Source organism: Pongo abelii, chromosome 16, assembly GCF_028885655.2.
Source record: "Pongo abelii isolate AG06213 chromosome 16, NHGRI_mPonAbe1-v2.0_pri, whole genome shotgun sequence".
NCBI classification, from domain to species: domain Eukaryota; kingdom Metazoa; phylum Chordata; class Mammalia; order Primates; family Hominidae; genus Pongo; species Pongo abelii.
Window position 1 is genome coordinate 104916540 of NC_072001.2, and position 19336 is coordinate 104935875.

Consider the following 19336-nt stretch of genomic DNA (forward strand, 5'->3'; position numbering starts at 1 on the left):
CAGCATGGCACATGTATACATATGTAACTAACCTGCACATTGTGCACATGTACCCTAAAACTTAAAGTATAATAATAATAAAATAAAAAAATTTTTTTTTTCAATAAATTTTATTACTTATATTTGAGATTCACAACATGATGTTATAGGACACAAATAAATAGTAAAAGAGTTACCTTTTTGGTGTGTGACAAGAGCAGTTAAAATCTAATTACTGAACAAAACTCCCTGATAAAATATAATTTTGTTAACTTTAGTCCTCATGTTCTATATTAGATCTCTAACCTTGTTGGTCCCAGATATCTGCTATTTTGTATCCTTTGATCTATATCTCCCCATTTCTTCTCCCCAACCCCTGACCATGGTAAGCACTGTTTAATTCTCTGTGTACGTACCTGAGCTCTCTCCTTTTTTTAGATTCATCAGCTCCTCTGGTTCTTAGGTCTCTGCACTCAGGCTAGAATTACATCTCCAACTTTCTTGGACCCTCAGATCATGGGATTTCTTGGCCTCCATAATCACACAGCCAATTCCTCATAATAAATCTCTTCTTTTCTATATATCTTGTTGGTTCTGTTTCTGTGGAGAATCCTGACATGCTAATATACTTTCCATATGGTTTCTGATTGGGTCTGACCAATGGGAAGTTCCAAAAGGATTCATAGGGTGGTGGAAGAGAGAGGTCTGGATATTTCTTTCCCTGGTTCTTCCCTGCTGTGGGTTTCTTCAGGCTCTGGCTGCATTCTGCAGTTACAGCTTCTGTTGAGTGGCCTCTCCTCCATGGCTCCAAGTTCTCTGTGGGTTCTGGTATTACTACTCCATCTCCTCACTTCTGCAGGCCTAGTGATGGAGGGGAAGGGATCCTTGCTATTGGGAATCCCTGGGTGCTCTAGCATCCCTTGTTAGTTACCTTAGCCAGGCCCATACCTCCATAAATATTTCCTTTGCTAGACTCTCTTCAGTTAAACCCTTGGAGTGCATCTTTCAGGACTCTCCCTGCAGAAGAGCTGAATGTTTTGAGGCCTGCCACGTTCACAAAGACAAGCCTGGTTTAGAAATTCACTCCATCTAAGGTTGTGTGAAGAGGAAGCAAAAATTCCCCAAGTGGGTTATTAATATAATAACAAGAGAAGCCACTCCCCTCTCCACTCCATGGTTTCAAGACATGCATCAACAAGTCAGGCAGATTTCAGGAAATGCAAAAGGTGTGACTGAGATGAGCTTTACAAAAGCAACCCTTATGCACAGCTGGTGGGAATGCAAAACAGTAGTCATTTTGGTAAATAGTTTGGCATTTTCTTATAAACTTAAATTTACCATATCTATTCTCACACTGCTAATAGAGACATACCCAAAACTGGGGAATTTATGAAGGAAAGAGGTTTAATGGACTCACAGTTCAGCATGGCTGGGGGGGCCTCACAATCATGGTGGAAGGCAAAGGAGAAGCAAAGGCGCATCTTAAAGGGCAGCAGGCAAGAGACTTTGTGCAGGGGAACTCCCTTTTATAAAATCATCTGATCTCAAGAGACTTATTCACCACCACAAGAACAGTATGGGGGAAACCACTCCCATGATTCAATTATCTCAACCTGGCCCCACCCCTGACCCTTGGGGATTATTACAATTCAAGGTGAGATTTGGGTGGGGACACAGCCAAACCGTATCACCATATGACCCTGAAATCACACTCCTAGGTATTTACTCTAGTAAAATGATGGAACTATTCTGTATCTTGATTGTTGAGGTGATAACACAGTTCTGCATGCTATCCAAAAGGTGTAAATTTTACTGCATGACAACTTAAAAAAATTAATTTAAAAAAAGGTAAGGAAAGTACAGAAAGAATCAGCTGACAGATATTTTCCAGAATGCAAGGAAAAAAAATTCAAGGAGAGTAACAAAAAGATCTATTTATTCACTGTCAGTTGTCCACACAGTAACCAACATACAAACAAAAGTTCACTTGCCTTTACTTAAACCTAAGTGGAGGTCATTTTACCTGAGTCAAAAACTCAGAAATCCTGAAATTTCCCTCAGTGGGAACAGTGTGCACACCCAGCCCATCCTGGCCTCCTATATCCCTTCCACAGAAATGCAGCAGTTCCAGTTCTGAGGAAAAGGATGCTTCCTGGTGGAATGCAGCCATATATTCCACTGTGCTCAGCACCATGTAGCCCCAGCACTCTGGCTACTACTGACTGGACTAGGACTCAGCACCAAGCCAAAGGCTACTGATATTGGACCAGACCATGGCACCTGAGGCAGCCCAGCTGTGACTGAGAGTCTGTCCCACAAGCACACCCTCTACCGGCTGGTGACTAATAGAACCAACTGGAACCTCAGGGAGGACCCTGGGGCACATGGAGGAGGGCAGAGAGGAAAAAAGACACAGGCAGATAGACTGAAAAATATTAAGACCCAACAGTATTCTTTTCTCCAGCAACGTACTTTAAATATAGAAACAGAGGCAGAAAATAAAAGGATAGGAAAAGATATATCATGCAAACACTAATGTAAGAAAGCTAGCTTGCCTATGTCAACACCAAAGTCGACTTTAAAAAAGATAGTTTTATTACAAAAGGTCAAATAGCCTATGAACACATTTATATGTGACACCTAGAAATAATCAATTTCATAGCGACAGAAACGAGAATGGTGGTTACCAGAGGCTGGGGGAGGCAGGCATGGAAGTTAGTGTTTAGTGGGTACAGAGATTAAGTGTAGGATGATGACAAAGTCCTGGAGAGTTTCGGATTTGCAAGATGAAGAGTTCTGGAGATGGACCATGACGGCTGCATAGTAACATGAACGTACTTAGTGAGAATGAATTGCACACTTAAAAATAGTTAAAATGGTAAATTTTTATATTATGTGTATTTTACCACAAAATGGCTTTATTGAGGTATAATTTACACACCATAAAATGCACCAATTTTAAGTGTACAATTCAATGACTTTTGACAAACGTATACAGCCACGTAACTTCTGCCACAATCAAGATACGGAACATTCCTACCCTCCAGGAAGTTCCCTCCTGACGCTCTGGAGTCAATCCCCTCTCTCCGCCCGCTGGACTCCTGATCATCTCTCTGTCACTATAGTTTTGGCATTTCTGAAATGTCATATAATGGAATGGTGCCTTATGTATTCTCTGACTGTCTTATTTGGCTTAGTACAATGCTTCCGAGGTTCCTCCTTCATGTGTGTATTAGTATCTCACTGCTTGTAAATGCTGAGTTGTATTCCACAGCATGGACTTACCACATTGTGTTTATCCTTTCACAAGCTGAATCTGGGGTTGTTTCTGGTTCTGTGATATTATAAGTAACGCTTCTATGAACATCCAAATACAAGTCTCTGTGTAGATGTGGGCATATGTTTTTATTTATCTTGGGATAATTAGAAGTGGGGGCTGGACGTGGTGGCTCACGTCTGTAATTCCAACACTTTGGGAGGCTGAGGCGGGCAAATCACCTGAGGTTGGGAGTTCGAGACCAGCCAGACCAACATGGAGAAACCCCATCTCTCCTAAAAATACAAAAATATTAGCTGGGTGTGGTGGTGCATGCCTATAAACCCAGCTACTCGGGAGGCTGAGGCAGGAGAATCACTTGAACCTGGGAGGCAGGGGTTGTGGTGAGCTGAGATCGTGCCATTGTACTCCAGCCTGGGCAACAAGGGCAAAACTCCGTCTTAGGAAAAAAATAAAAAAATAAAAAAATAAAAGGCCGGGCTCAGCGGTGGGTCATGCCTGTAATCCCAGCACTTTTGGAGGCTGAGGTGGGTGGATCACGAGGTCAGGAGATTGAGACCATCCTGGCTAACACGGTCTCTGCTAAAAATACAAAAAAATTAGCCAGGCCATGGTGGCAGGCGCCTGTAGTTCCAGCTACTCGGGAGGCTGAGGCAGGAGAATGCATGAATCCAGGAGGCGGAGCTTGCAGTGAGCTGAGATCGTGTCACTGCACTCCAGCCTGGGCCACAGAGCGAGATTCTGTCTCGGAAAAAAAAAAAAAAAAAAAAAAAAAAAAAAAAAAAAAAAAGTGGGGCATGTTTATCTTTATAAGAAATGCCAAACTGCTACAAAGTACTTCTACTTACATTCCTACCAGCAGTAAGTGTTATACTTGCTCCACATTCTTGCCAATGCCTGATGTTTTTCGTCTTTCTATGATGGGAAGGGGACATTCTTCAATCAATAACCCTGGCATGAGACTCTACCTGAATACAGTCATGTAAGGGACCCAATCCAAGAACCACCCAGAGGAGCCTAAAATTTGGAACTATGAAAGACAGTAATGATGAAATAGCAGTTTTAAACTATTAAGTTCTGGGATACTTTGCTATGCTGCAATAGCCATCCAGAACAGAATTTTGCACTGGATGTAGGTACTGCTATAACTGAGAAATAAAAATAAAATCCTAAGCTCCCCAACTGACAGAACAGACACCCTCTTGGCCAAAGGACCCCAGAGAAACCTTAAAAACTGAGTTACTGGTAGTGACAGGAGGTTGGACATGCCTAATTATACCCACTCTGTCACTAACAACCATTAGCCTTTCTTTCCTAAGAGTTAAACAGAAACAAGCCCTTTTGAAAGACTTGTTCCACCACTGATTTACACAACTGAGCAGCATTCCTTCCTGTTAAAAGACCACTCACCATGTACTGGTTCTGGTTGGTTTATAAAGGCTGCACACAGGATGCCTCTGTGTCCTCCATTTGACCTTTTGGTTATACAGCCTAATTTAAATGCATTAAGTCTCCACCCCAAAGTGAACAAGGGATGCATGTAACATGCATGTTTGCTTACTATGTATATACATGTGCCCCCTTTGTGAATATTCATAGCTCTTCTTATAACCTGTTAAATATTTATACTTGGCCAATCTCATCAGCATAAATTCCTGTCTTACTTTTCCCTCCCTTGAAATGCCTGCTTCTGGTTTCTGCCAGAAGCTACGAAGCTTCCCAGCCTGCAGGATTTCAGGCTGCAACCCCTCAGAAGAAATGAAGCTATCCTTTATAATTTTATGAATCTCATGATTCTTCAGTTGACATAACAATAACCTAAAACATGTATCTTTGGGGCCAGGTGGTGGGCAGAAGCTAGAAGAGATTCTTATTACGAGGTGCCAGAAACAGATGGTGGGTAACACTGTCACCAGAAGTAACACGGAAACAGAAAGGGTACCCAAAGAACTCATGGACTTAGCTGGGGAGATGTCCAGGCAGAACGTAGAAAATGACAGCCGATTTTTGGCTCCGTACGGTAAAATACAAGAAAAGAGGTATAAACCAAAGGTGAAACTAATTAACTTTTTGAGCCAAGTTTAGAGGAAACATAAAGCCACCAGGACATGCTGGGTTCAAAAATGAAACCTTCTTATCCTTAGACTGTCCCAAAAAAGACTCATGAGGCTTCAGGACACGGATCAAATTCAGATTATAATCATCAAAGCACACAGTCTTATGGTAAAGATCTTAAGGGCGGGGCTGTAAGGCACTCTGTGAAAACCTCAGAATGATCCACTGTAAGTGCATCTAGTAAGGCTTCTGAAAGTCTTAGGAGTGTGCTTTGTAGACCCTTTCAGTTAAACACGAAGGCTTTGAAGACTCTGCAGCATACTATTGTCTCATACTAGCCGCCTAGGCAAAGAAGGATCTGTGTCAGAAAGATGTGGATGTGGCTTTTATCTAACCGTGTTGATGATAAATTTATAGAAAAGGCCTCACAAAGTTTTTAAAGGAATTGTACTAGCTTAGATTGAAAGGCAGCACAAAATGAAATGAGGGCTTTGGATCCCCCCAGCCTTCTACAGGAATGAATCAGGTTGAGAACAAAGCTACCCCAGGCTGGGTACGGTGACTCACGCCTGTAATCCCAGCACTTTGGGAGGCTGAGGCAGGCGGATCACGAAGTCAAGAGATCGAGACCATCCTGGCTAACACAGGGAGACCCTGTCTCTACTAAAAATACAAAAAGCCTGGCGTGGTGGCGGGCGCCTGGGGTCCCAGCTGCTTGGGAGGCTGAGGCAGGAGAATGGCGTGAGCCTGGGAGGCAGGAAGTTGCAGTGAGCCAAGATCATGCCACTGCACTCCAACCTGGGCAACAGAGCGAGACACCATCTCAAAGAAAAATAAAAAATAAAAAATAAAATAAATAAATTTTTTTTTTTTAAAAGAAAGCTACCCTAAAGCACATATGGGCCATTTCTTATGGAAGAGAAAGGATGACTTAGAGGGCAGAATCACAGCCAGGCAGAGCAAAACTGGATCTTAATCAAAGTGTATCTTTTGACCCTGGGGCAGTGATGATTGGTAGATACCAGAATTTCTACAGATGGTGACTACTATGTGCCTCCTACTCTACCCCCCTCCTTTTTGAATAAGACTATCTACTGCATTATTTTCCTCAAGCACCATTTTATAATGTGAGGGAGATAGGAGGATGAGGTGGCTGATAGATAACTTGAGTTTTTAGTTCACAGGTCTTAAAATGTAGAGGAAACGTACTTGATAATCTGCTCCCAAGAAACTGCACCTGAGGAGCCTCATCTGCATCTAGGCCTGATTCAGATGACATCTTGGATTTTTGAGCCAATGTAGCAATTAGATGAGCCCTGGAATTATTTGTTAAGAAAAGAACACGCTGGAAGAGTACAATGGACTTCCCTACAGTCCTTTGGGGCTGAAAAGACATAGACCCACCAGCCTGTCAATTGGAAACCCAAGGGGGTCATGGCCTAGAAAAAGGAATCAAAAGTTGAATCTTATTAAAATGGGAGCCAGCCCTAACCCAGTGCAATCTCTGATTGAACTGAATGATCAGTCTTTAATAGTGGCAGAGGGTGAATGCTCCAGTGGGAGATAACATCATCTAGAGCCTCTACACTTAAATTAAATATCATATTTGGCATCTAATAAAATATTACTTGATATGGGAAGTGACACAACCATAATAACAAAAAACCAACAGAAAAAACAGCTGAGTTCCCTAAACGGTTTTTTTCAGGGTAAGGCCAATTCCTTCAGACAAAGGTATCTAGAAATTCAAAGTTCTCAGTGTCATCTGTGTCTGTCAAATATCCCCATTCCAAGCCTCAGGGACCCATGCCTTCCTAAGCAGTGCCCTTACCTTAGAATAAGAGATCATTGGGTTTGTGCATTTAAATGCCTTTACAGTTTGGTGACCCTCACACTCAGGCCCTGCTCCTGCTCCTCAGCCACATCTGTCTTGCATCTATAAAAAATAAGAGATCCCCTTAATGCCACCGTAAAAGCTTTCCGTTTATTCTCCATCTATTGTACTCCCGACTTGAGAGTACAAGGTGCCAGGGGCCATGGTGATTTTCCAGAAAAGACAGCACATCCAAATCTGCAGCTGTGATGGTCATCACCACCTGCCTAAATCTAAATCTCTGATAATCTTCAGTGATTCTTCAAGTCTCTTCCACCGCCCTCTGATCTCCTACCACTGCCTTGCATTGGCCAGTCCCTACTGGAAGATGTGTACCCCAGGTGATAGAATACAGAGAGGTCAGCCTCCAGGGGCACCGCACAAGAAGAAAAGGAAGGCGAAAAAGACTGGAGAAGCAAACAGAGGATAACCAGCGCAGGCCACATGCCATGGATTCTCTTCTCAGAAAGTTACTGAAGAAAGTGATCCCCAAATGAGAATTAAAGATAAGCAATGAAGAGACAGACAGGGACCAGGAAAAGGGACTCAGCATAGGAAGAGACATGAGGGGAGCGGCCAAGATGATGATGAAAAGAAGTCCTAAGCCATCAGGTTTGCAAGAATCTTAGTAGCAAGTTAATTCTGGAGTAGGACCAAATTTGAAAAAAAAAATTACTGAGCAATTACCTGAATCATCACAGAATATGTTGCAAGGAGATTTGTAGTTTTTGAGAGAAATCTGAGCATGAATTAGTGGTAGGCACATAAAAATCTAAGTAAATGAAAAATTTAGGTAATGATTATAGGAAAGACAAAACAGTGCAAGCATGGAAATGTAATCCCAGTAGTCCACCCGGATCACCTCTGAACACTATCTACACAGTCCTTATCATGTAAATACTAAAGACTTTCCCACCTATGAACTTGTATTACAGGTAGGTATTTTGCACTATTGGTTTTTTCCTCTTTCCTCTGCAGCTGCCAAATCACCTGGGAGTCATGCTATAGGCAAAGGGAAGCATCAGTGGCCCATGGAGCACATTTGGAGAAGCAATGCTTCATGGTTTAACACTCTGTACCAGAGATGGCACTTTCTCCTTTCTTCTTTTTCACAGGGAGTGCCACACTTAGTCTAATGCTTACCTTTATATTCTACATGGTTTAGAAACTTATATGGACAAAAAGTGAATTTTATGAAATCCAGGAATGTATTCAGGGAAAACAGAAATTATCTCCATGTTATTATTAGAAGGTACAATCTAGTACCTCACTTTTTTTTTTTCCTTTGAGATAGAGTCTTGCTCTGTCACCAGGCTGGAGTGCAGTGGCACAATCCCAGCTCACTGCAACCTCTGCCTCCCAGGTTCAAGCAATTCTCCTGCCAGCCTCCCGAGTAGCTGGGATTACAGGCGTGCACCACCACACTCGGCTAATTTTTGTATTTTTAGTAGAGACAGGGTTTCACCATGTTGGCCGGGCTGGTCTTGAACTCCTGACCTCAGGTGATCTGCCCACCTCGGCCTCCCAAAGTGCTGGGATTATAGGTGTGAGCCACCGTGTCTGGCCAGTATCTCACTTTTAACCTCAAAATTCTTATTAATGTTACCAAAGTAAAATTAATGGAAATGCTTGACCACTTTATTATGACAGAAAATAGTAAAAATGTAAACTGGAACTGAATAAGAATAAAACATTTTAAAGTTAACTTACTCGTATGAAATCCGTAAGTGTATTATAAATGAAGGCTCCTCTGGGAAGGAAAAAACAGCTTCCAGGACTCAAATCGTGGAAAAAGAAAAGTTCTTGTTCCTATATTGAAACAATAATTGCATTTCAAATGTCATCTGCTATTGCTTAATATTTACTGCACACACATGATATGCTGGGAATAAAACATATAATACTCAGTTATTTCCATCTTCTCTAGTAACAGACATTCCAAGGCCATTCAACACTTATACCTAAATGCATGCAACAGCATATGTAAAATTTCCATTCATATTTATGCCTAATTAGCTTTGAACTTAGCTTTTACTTCACCTTCTGCTATTTTCTGCGAATTTTCTTACTTGGCGCACTTGGAGTATGGCACTCATGGGGAGACAACATGGTAAAAAGACCAAAAAAGTTCATCGCAGGAGGTGGGCTTTAGGTGATGATGATCATCATCCTGGCTGTCACTTACTGAGAGCCTATCCTGTACCAGGCACCATCACCCAGTTTCTGTCTTCACAGCCACCCTGCAAGGCTACCCAGCAAGGAAGACAAGGACATGGGGCTTGCCCATCATCTAACACAACTAGTGAGTACAAGGACTGGGCCTAAAGCTCAGGCCGAGCTGCTTTCCAATTTGAGTTTTTCCTTCTACACGCTGCTCTGTCTCCCAGATACAAAGGATGCTATGAAGTGCACAGAATGTGAAAAACAACTCTTTTTTTTTTTGAGACTGAGTCTCACTCTGTCGCCCGGGCTGGAGTGCAGTGGCGCGATCTCAGCTCACTGCAACCTCTGCTGCCACGCCCAAGTGATTCTCCTGCCTCAGCTTCCAGAGTAGCTGGGACTACAGGCGCGCACTGCCATGCCCAGCTACTTTTTTTGTATTTTTAGTAGAGGTGGGGTTTCACCAAAAACAACTTTATTTTTATATCATGACACAAATAAGAGGAGGGTACAATTTTCAAAAATTAATAAAAGATATAGGAAGGAAAGAGGGTAGAAGACATCTGGGGTATTAAAATGAAAGAACTCAGCAGCAGACTATGAGTGCCAGCAAAATAGAAGAGAAGAAGAAGAAATCTTATTTTTAAAGCAATTTAGTTTTGTGAGACAGAAACATTCCTATGTTGGCTCATGATTCCATCTCTAGTGATTAAGATGTGGGGCATACCTTCCCAATCTTCCTGTGATCTCGGTTCTTTGCTTCCTCTTGGAACTTTTCCCAGTTTCTCATCATCTTGTTATCAGGAAAGGATATTCCATAGATCCTCTGCAATGTTTCCATTTCGGGATTGCCCTCCCAATATGTTGAGGAATTCTAAATATCAAACAGGATTTTGGTAAATACATCAAACATTCAGTTGTAAGTAAAACTGCTCTTAAATATGAACGCAATTTTCCACTATAATATCAACAAAGCGGCCCTGCATGGTAGCTCATGCCTATAATCTCAGCACTTCGGGAGGCCAAGGTGGTTAGATCATTTGAGCTCAGGAGTTTGAGACTAGCCTGGACAACGTGGCAAAACCCCATCTGTACAGAAAATACAAAAACTAGCCAGGCACGATGGCACACGCCTGTAATCCCAGCTACTCAGGAGACTGGGGCAGGAGGACTGTTGAGCCCAGGAGGTTGAGGCTGCAGTGAGCAGTGTTTGTGCCACTGCACTCCAACCTGGGTGACAAAGCAAGACCTTCTCTCAAAATCAAACAAACAAACAAAATCAACAAAGTTTAAAGAAGACTTTTTGTAGTGCTGGGAACAATCTTAAAATGGATTCTAACAAAACCTTCCCAGCCTAAATTACACCATTAACCAGCAAATTATGTAGAGTCTGCTACGGATTCTGGGAATGACAGTGAGAGCGCACAGACAGGAGGGAAGGCTAAGCAGCAATCATAATCACCAAGGACGGGGCAGAACAGACAGTAGGTATAGGGAAGTAAAGGTTGGTCTTGCTGACCTACAGTCAATGATTAAGAACAGTGCCATCAGCCAGCCCCATTTTACCTGTAAGAAAATCAAAGCCAAGAAAGGCTGGGACTGGCAAGTGAGTCCCATGCCTCCTAATCCCAGAGCGATGTTCTCTCCATTACAACATCACATCCCTTCTGCTGTTCTCTTTATCCCGCAGTGCGTTACTTTCACATGCAGACAAACACTCTGGCTCACATCAGGGCTACTCAAGAAAACCACAGTATACAGAACAATACTTTAAAATAGTGTATGAAGAAGGCCAGGTGCAGTGGCTCATGCCTATAATCCCAGCACTTTGGGAGGCCGAGGCAGGCGGATCACCCGAGGTTAGGAGTTCGAGACCAGCCTGACCAACGTGGTAAAACCCCATCTCGACTAAAAATACAAAAATTAGCCAGGTGTGGTGGTGCACGCCTGTAATCCCAGCTCCTCAGGAGGCTGGGGCAGGAGAATCGCTTGAACCCAGGAGGCGGAGATTGCAGTGAGCCAAGATCACACCACTGCACTCCAGCCTGGGCAACACAGCAAGACTCTGTCCCAGAAAAATAAAAAATAAAATAAAATATTGTATGAAAAAGAAATGTTATAACACTTACAGTAAGGTAAAATGATAAAAGCTACCTATAGTGTTCTAATTATCAAAATTCTAAATGATTTTATTAGTTTTCATCAAATAAGAATGAAATATTTTAAAATATCATGATGTTCAGACTACAAGATACGATTGAAATCCTTTAATAGCTAGTGCACCTTAAGTTTGCTGTATTCAAAAAAAATCAATCCTTACCTTAAAAATTTTGATGGTTTTAATTTTTCCAGTGTGTCTTACATGTGGACCTTTGCAAAGGTCAATTAATGGACCGCACCTACAATGAAATATTTAGGACACGCTCAGGCACAGTTACAGTGTTTTGGACTATTCATTACAAGCCATAATATCCTATGTTTTAGGTAGAGCTTCACTTATTTATATGTAGCAATGCCATTTTTAATTTAGGGTGAAGGAGAGAGGCGATTCATCTAGCCTCAGAGTCCACTCTGCCCTCTGGATTCAAAAACCACAGAACATCTTCTGAAAGAAACTATGCAATTCTCTGATTAAAAACTTAAAAATTACAATGAATACAAAAAGGGACTGGCTTACAGACTGGCAAACACGAAAATGTCATCTCTTTCAATGGCCAGTCTTTGTGTATTGTTTTCCAGGGAGAGAGCTTGTAAGCAACACTCAGATGAAAGGAAGGAATGCCAAATTAGCATGAAAGGCTTCAATACTCTAACCTTTAAATAGAAAGCCACAGGGCCGGGTGTGGCAGCTCACACCTGTAATCCCAGCACTTTGGGAGGCCAAGGCGGGTGGATCACGAGGTCAGGCATTCGAGACCAGCCTCGCCAACATAGTGAAACTCTGTCTCTACTAAAAAATATAAAAAATTAGCTGGGCATGGTAGTGGGTGCCTGTAATCCCAGCTACTTGGGAGGCTGAGGCAGGAGAATCACTTGAACCTGGGAGGCAGAGGTTGCGGAGAACTGAGGTTGCACCATCGCACTCCAGCCTGGGCAACAGTGCAAGACTCCATCTCAAAAAATTAAAAAAAAAAAAAAGAAAAGAAAGCCATAAAAGAAAAGCTTTACTTTTTTTGTTTTCAAAAATTAAATACAAGCCATTCAAACTGAAAAACTACAAAAAGTGTCAATATTGACCTAAGTAAGGTTCTAAAACCCAACAGCTCAAGCATGAGAAGCCAGAAATTTAAAACTTAAGCCTGTTTTCTACATTTTCATTTATTTTAAAGAAATGCACCGTGCACAGCTTTGCACAAAGGCATATGATTTTACTTACAGTACAATTAAACCAGAGAACCATAAGTCCTTGACTGTGGAAACTAAGTACCACGAGGGAGAATATCTGTGGTTATAATTAAATAAATACCAGGTCTTCTAAGCCGGTACTGTGATAGTCCTCGCAGCACCCAGATGGCCGGAACACACGGAAAGGGGAACAGCAATTACATATAAGGCGTATACACATGAATAAATAAAAAGGCGCTCAGGAACCTGAGGTTAAACGAACAGAGCTAAGTGATTCTGGTATTAACTTCGCTTGTCTCCTCTTACATTTGATCCTGCCCTTGTTTTCCAGTATTTTCTTTTTGTCTCATCATGAGTATCCTGCTAATGCATGAAGATTGTACACTTGGACTCTGGACAATGGGGCAGACTCTTCTACACTTGCACTCTGGACAGTAAGTATGAGGCAGAGAATCACTGCCGAGGAGATGGCTTGTAATGGCCCCCACTGCCACATTAATAGGAACGTGGAAGGACAGAATAGAAACTCCTTTCCCAAAAGTATCACTCACATGGAGAAAAATCCTGTTATAGCTGACACCCAGGAAACAAAATATGGGTCTCAGTACTGTCCTGATTACTAGAAAGGGGAAAATAATCATTTCTCCTTAGTGAAAACATTTTGAAGATTGTAACTACAGTAGAACATCAACTACACAACTTGAAAAATCGATCTCCAACCAGAAAACAAACTCGGCCTCTACTGCTAACACCTTCAAGTTTACCACTGAGCGGCATTTAACGTGTGGACACAAACCTGTACACGGTGGTAGTTGCAGTGTTAACCTTCTCATTCAGAATGCGGCATTTAAATTTATTGTACTACAAAGCAAAACATATTTACACATTATTACACACAACGTTTAAATGAAGAAAACAACTCTACTTTTTTTCAAGAAACATTGAAAGGTCATCTACTGATGTTCTAGGTGCTGAGACACGAGGGATACAAACAGCTCACAGCCTTGAGCGACACCGTGCAGCATGGAGGCCACAAGCCACGTGGCTACTGGGAATTTCAAACGCCATTAATTTGTTGTTGTTGTTGTTGTTTTTGAGACAGAGTCTCACTCCCTCACCCAGGCTAGAGTGCAGTGGCGCCATCTTGGCTCACTGCAACGTCTGTCTCCCAGGTTCAAGCGATTCTGCCTCAGCCTCCCGAGTAGCTGGAATTACAGGCATGTACCACCATGCCTGTATTTTATTTTTTCTATTTTTACTATGTGCTAATTTTTGTATTTTTAGTAGAGACAGGGTTTCATTATGTTGGCCAGGCTGGTCTCAAACTCCTGACCTCAAGTGATCCACCTGCCTTGGCCTCCCAAAGTGCTGGGATTACAGCTGTGAGCCACCACACCTGGCCTCCAATGCCACTAATTTGAAAGAAGATGTGCAGTGAGTATAAAACACACTGGACTTTGGAAGTATAATGTTGCAAAAAGAAGAATAAAATCATTCATTAATCATTCTTTATACTGGCTACCATTGAAATTATACTTTTTATATATTGGGTTAAAAAATTTGTTAAAATTAATTGCAGCTTTTACTTTTAAAATGTAGCTGCCATAAAATGTAAGGTTACACATGTAGCTCAGACTTGTGGATTCCATTACGTTTCTATTGGGCAGTACTGTTCTAGAAGATCTCATTTTAACTACATTAATCAATAAAATTCTGACAGGACACAGCTTATTACTAATTTGTATAAAAATAAAAGCAAAGTTTATAGTAATGATGATATATTTATAAAACTAAGGGTTTCTTTTCTTTTCCTTTTCCTTTCTTTTCTGCTTCCATCATTATTATCAGGGTATACAAGGCACTTTATATTAAATAACTATTTAAAGGAGCTAGCTGTTGGGAGAAAAACCCATATCTGTATGATTTAGCTGTTTCATATCTATATATTCACATCAAATCATTTTCCTTAACAAAGATTGTGTTTAGTTCTTAAAAGTAGCTACAAAAAAGGCAACCCACAGAATTAAATATTTGCAAATCACATATCTGTTAAGAAATGGATATTCAGAATATATCAAGAACTCTTATAACTCAAATACAAAAAACCTAATTCAAAAATGGGCAAAAGAGCTGAACAGACATTTCTCCAAAGACAGTTCTTCAAGAAAATACACAAATGGCCAATAAGCACATTAAGATGCTCACCATCACTACGTCATTAGAGAAATGCAAATCAAAACCAAAACCCCAGTGAGATACCACTTCACAACCATTAAGATGCTCACCATCACTACGTCATTAGAGAAATGCAAATCAAAACCAAAACCCCAATGAGATACCACTTCACAACCATTAGGATGTCTATGATTAAAAAAAATAAAACAAGTGTTGGCAAGGATGTGGAAAAACTGAGCCCCTTGTGCATCACTGGTGGGACTGTAAAATGGGGTAGCCACTGCACCAAATGGTATGGGGAGTTCTCAAAAACTTAAAAACAGAACTGCCAGAGGATCCAGAAATTCCCCTTCTAAGTATATTCCCAAAAGAAGTAAAGCAGAGACTCAAACAGAACTTTACACACCCATGTTCACAGCAGCATTGTTCACAATAGCAGCCAAAAGGTAGAAGCAACCCAAGTGTCTATAGGTGGATGAATGGATAAACAAAATGTGGTCTATCTGTACAATGGAATATTATTCAGCCTTATAAAGGAAGGAGATTCTGACACACATTAAAATATGGATGAATCTTGAGGACTTTTTGCTGAGTGAAACAAGCCAGTCACAAAAGGATAAATATTGTCATGATTCCACTGATATGAAGTGCCTACAGGAACCAAATTCAGAGACGGAGAGTAGAATGGTGGTGGCCAGGGGCTGGGGGCAGGGTGGGAATGGGGAGCTAATGTTTAATGGGTATAGAGTTTCTGACTGGCAAGATAAAAAGCTTTGGAGCTGGGTGGTGGTGATGGTTTGACAACATTGTCAATGTACTTAATGCCACAGAACTGTATACTTAGAAAGGATTAAATGGTAAATTTTATATGTTATGTATTTTACTGCACAAAAAATACTGAAACTTTTTACCAAAACCAACTCTATTTTTTTATTCAAGCCCACAAAACTAATAATACTGTGTTTTCAAAATACATGTTTTTGGTTGGGCGCGGTGGCTCACACCTGTAATCCCAGCACTTCAGGAGGCTGAGGCAGGTAGATCACTTGAGGTCAGGAATTCAAGACCAGCCTGGCCAACATGGCAAAACTTCGTCTCTACTAAAAGGATAGAAACATTAGCCAGGCATGGTGGCAATGCCTGCAGTCCCAGCTGAGGGACTGAGACAGGAGAATTGCTTGAACCCAGGAGGCGGAGGTTGCAGTGAGCCAAGGTAGTGCCACTGCACTCTAGCCTGGGAGGCAGAGAGAGACTCTGTCTCAAAAAAAAAATCCAAAAAATAAAAAACAAAATGTATGTTTTCTCCAATATGTATGTTTTAAAACATAAAATCAGAAATATATTTAAGTCGTTGGTCAAAAAAATATAAAGAGAAAGTTACTGTTTTACACAGGTTACTCTAGGTTAAAATCTGAAACAAAAATTAATAGAAAACTCCCACAGAAAAGAGAAAAAGGCAGCATTTTATATGGGATTATAAATATTGTTGAATTTAGGGGACAGATATTCACAATACTCAGAATTAATCAGATTTATAAACACACATGTGAAAATTATTCACCTGGCCCTTTACCTACCTATGTCTCCCCTCAAATGTTCAGGAAATAGATGGGGAGGGAAATGTCACAGCAAGTAACTGGTAACAACCTCACAGCAGCTTAACAGAATTAGAACAATTTGGTGAGCAACAGCTAATTATTTGGGGGAAGGTGGGGAAGCTAGTCTACACTGATTTTTAATATTCTTAGTAAGAGGTTTAGGAGTTTCCCCAAGTTACCTTAAACATTCCCAGGAGGATTTCCTTGCTGACTTCTAGTCTTTCAAAAGGTTGCTTTTCTTTTATGATGGCTTTACATATATTCTCCAGGGCTGACAGTTCTGTGCTGGACACTGCTCTAAAAAGAAGAGCAGAGAACCGACATCCATCTTCCAGACATTATGCATTCCCTCTTCCCTTTGTCCTGGAGCCTCAGCAGTGACACATTTGAATCTGCTGTCTTATTGTTCCAGGACTTCAGAAAGTCAAATGTTCATACAGTCACTACTCTTGTGTCTCAATGAAGGAGACTGGGCATCAACAGGTGCCACCACCTGCCTCATTTCTCCTCTGCTGCAAGGTGAGCAGGAAACCCTGCTAGGAGACACCCAGGTGGACTGTGAGCTCCTCTGAGGCCTGTTCTTCTGTGCGGTCTTCCTTACCCTTCACATACTTTAGTTTTGCTCAAGATCCAGATGGAGTGCTCATCAAGTCCCTGCCCTCACTGGCTATGGAACCAAGGCTGGGAGAGATCTGTGTGGACTGCAGAGTCGTGGTGCTCCCAGCGGCACTCAGCCTCCGCTATGCATGGACTAACTTCCTTTCAGTCACCCCCTGGTCAGTGCTCACTCCCTCCTGCCACACTAGCTTCCTTGCCACTCCTCAAACAAGCCACACATGCCCCCACACCAGGACAGTCCCACAGAGGCCTGGAACCTTCTCCCCGCAGATGTCATAAGTATCCCCATCCTCAGGGCTTGCTCCCTCCCTCCACTCCGGTCTGCTTCAATGCCACCTGCTCCTTCCTGCTCACCTGCCTGTCATGGCACACACCTCCCACACCTGGCTGATGTTCCTATAGTCATTACCACCAGGCAGCAGATGGCTGCTTGTGCATTTGCTGTCTTCCCCCAAACACTGTCAGCTCCATGAGGACAGACTGGTTCCTTCACTGCTGAATCACCAGCACCCAGCACAGAGCACACAGCAGGCAGCAAAAACATCTTGTTGAACGAATACTGGAGCCGTGTTAACAAGAGATGAACTGGATGTGATACTGTGATACAATAAGAAACATAGATTTGGTCTTCGTCCAGATTTCTGGCACATGGTTTTTAAAATCCTGAAATCTCTGGAGTGATATGAGTGTCTTTTGTGTGCTGCTGAGATAACTGGTGGCTAGGTCATCTAGGTAGCTTCAGAACGGGAACTGGTCACCAGAAAGACCAAGGCATGATTAAAGGGTTGGGACTTTCAGCACCCCCACCCACCTCCTTTGGGGAGAGGAGAGGGGCTAGAGATTGGGTTATCACCAATGGTCAATGATTTAATCAATTGTGCCTCTATAATGAAACCTCCATAAAAATCCCTAAACAACGAGACTCACAGAGCTTCCAGGTTGTTGAACACATCCAGGTGCTTGGGGCATGGCGCCCAGAGACACATGGCATCTCTGCGCCCCTCCCACATACCTCACCATAAGCATCTCTTTCATCAGGCTGTTCATCTCTATCCTTTGTAACATCCATTATAATACACTGGTAAGATAAGTAAAGTGCCTCCTTGAGTTCTGTGAGCCAGTCTAGCAAATTATTGAACCCAAAGATGGGGTCATGGGAACTCCGGATTTGTAGCCTGTAGGTCAAAAGTATGGAAGGCTCAGACTTCCAGCTGGCATCTGAATTGGGGGCAGTCTTGTGGGACTGAGCCTTTGACCTGGGGGATCTGCACTAACTCAGGGTAGATAGTGTCAGAATTGAGTTTAATCATTAGACATCTCGTTGGTGTCCAGAGAGTTGGAGCGCTGACCGTTGATGTGGAAAAAAAACCCACACCTTTGAGATCAGAAGTGTTGTAGGTAAACAGTTTCACGGTTGTGAGTAATAGTGGTTCAGACTGGGCAAGTCTGTAAGTAGTAGCTACAGAGCATTGGATGCTTGGTTGGGGAGGTCATTAAGCAGTGTGCAGGAGAAGGTAAAGACAAAATGCACCATAGTCATCCAGGCCAGAGATGCCATGGGGCTAACTTAAGGCAGAAGTGAGAGAAGCAGAGGAGGGTGGGAGAACTATTTAGGAGATAAAATTGGCAGAACTGGATTAAACAACTGGATGGTGGGGTGGTGGTGAAGAGGAGGGAGGAAGTAGAAGGATCAGAGGTTTTGGTTGTGGCAGCTGGAGGTACCCTTAAGAGCTATGAGGAATTCATGGCAGGAGGTGGACGAGGCTGGCTGTTTGCTAACGATTCAAGCATAGGCCTATGGAATGTGACGCGTCTGTGACACATCCCTGTCCGGCACTCAACTATGTGAGACGTTTGGCTGAGGTTAACGATGTCCTTGATTTTCGTGGAGCGAATTAAACTAACCTCTCTCTAGGAATTAAGCTTTCAATTCTGGTCTTAATTAATACCATGCTCTAGCAAGTCCAAGATTACATAAATAGCACATCATATTCTTCTGGGGACAAAAAAGAAAACAATCTTAGAAGTATCTCTTGAATCTAAACTAGATTTGACTAAAAATAATGTTTAGTTAAATGCCTTAGACCATTTCTAAACTAAAAATAATTTTCAAAATTGGTCAACCAATCTATAATCATATTATGCAATACAGTTGACCCTTGAACAACAAAGGTTAGAACTGCATGGGTCCACTTATATGTGGATTTTCTTCTGCCTCTGCCACCCCGAGACAGCAAGACCAACCCTTCCACTTCC

At 42.0% G+C, this 19336-nt stretch overlaps 1 protein-coding gene across 2 annotated transcripts in view; it reads right to left on the reverse strand.

Annotated features, from left to right (window-relative positions):
- The window catches only part of TARS3 (threonyl-tRNA synthetase 3), a 71336-nt gene that overhangs the window by 38497 nt on the left and 13503 nt on the right, over positions 1-19336 (reverse strand). For both annotated transcript variants that reach the window (XR_008513831.1, XM_024232835.2), the window contains exons 6-10: positions 16642-16759; positions 13486-13550; positions 11665-11743; positions 10072-10218; positions 8895-8993 (exon numbers count right to left, since the gene is read on the reverse strand). Coding sequence is in view for 1 of the 2 variants with exons in the window: in XM_024232835.2 (XP_024088603.2) it covers positions 8895-8993; positions 10072-10218; positions 11665-11743; positions 13486-13550; positions 16642-16759 (508 nt within the window). In the remaining variant the exon portion in view is untranslated. The remainder of the gene's footprint in view (positions 1-8894; positions 8994-10071; positions 10219-11664; positions 11744-13485; positions 13551-16641; positions 16760-19336) is intronic.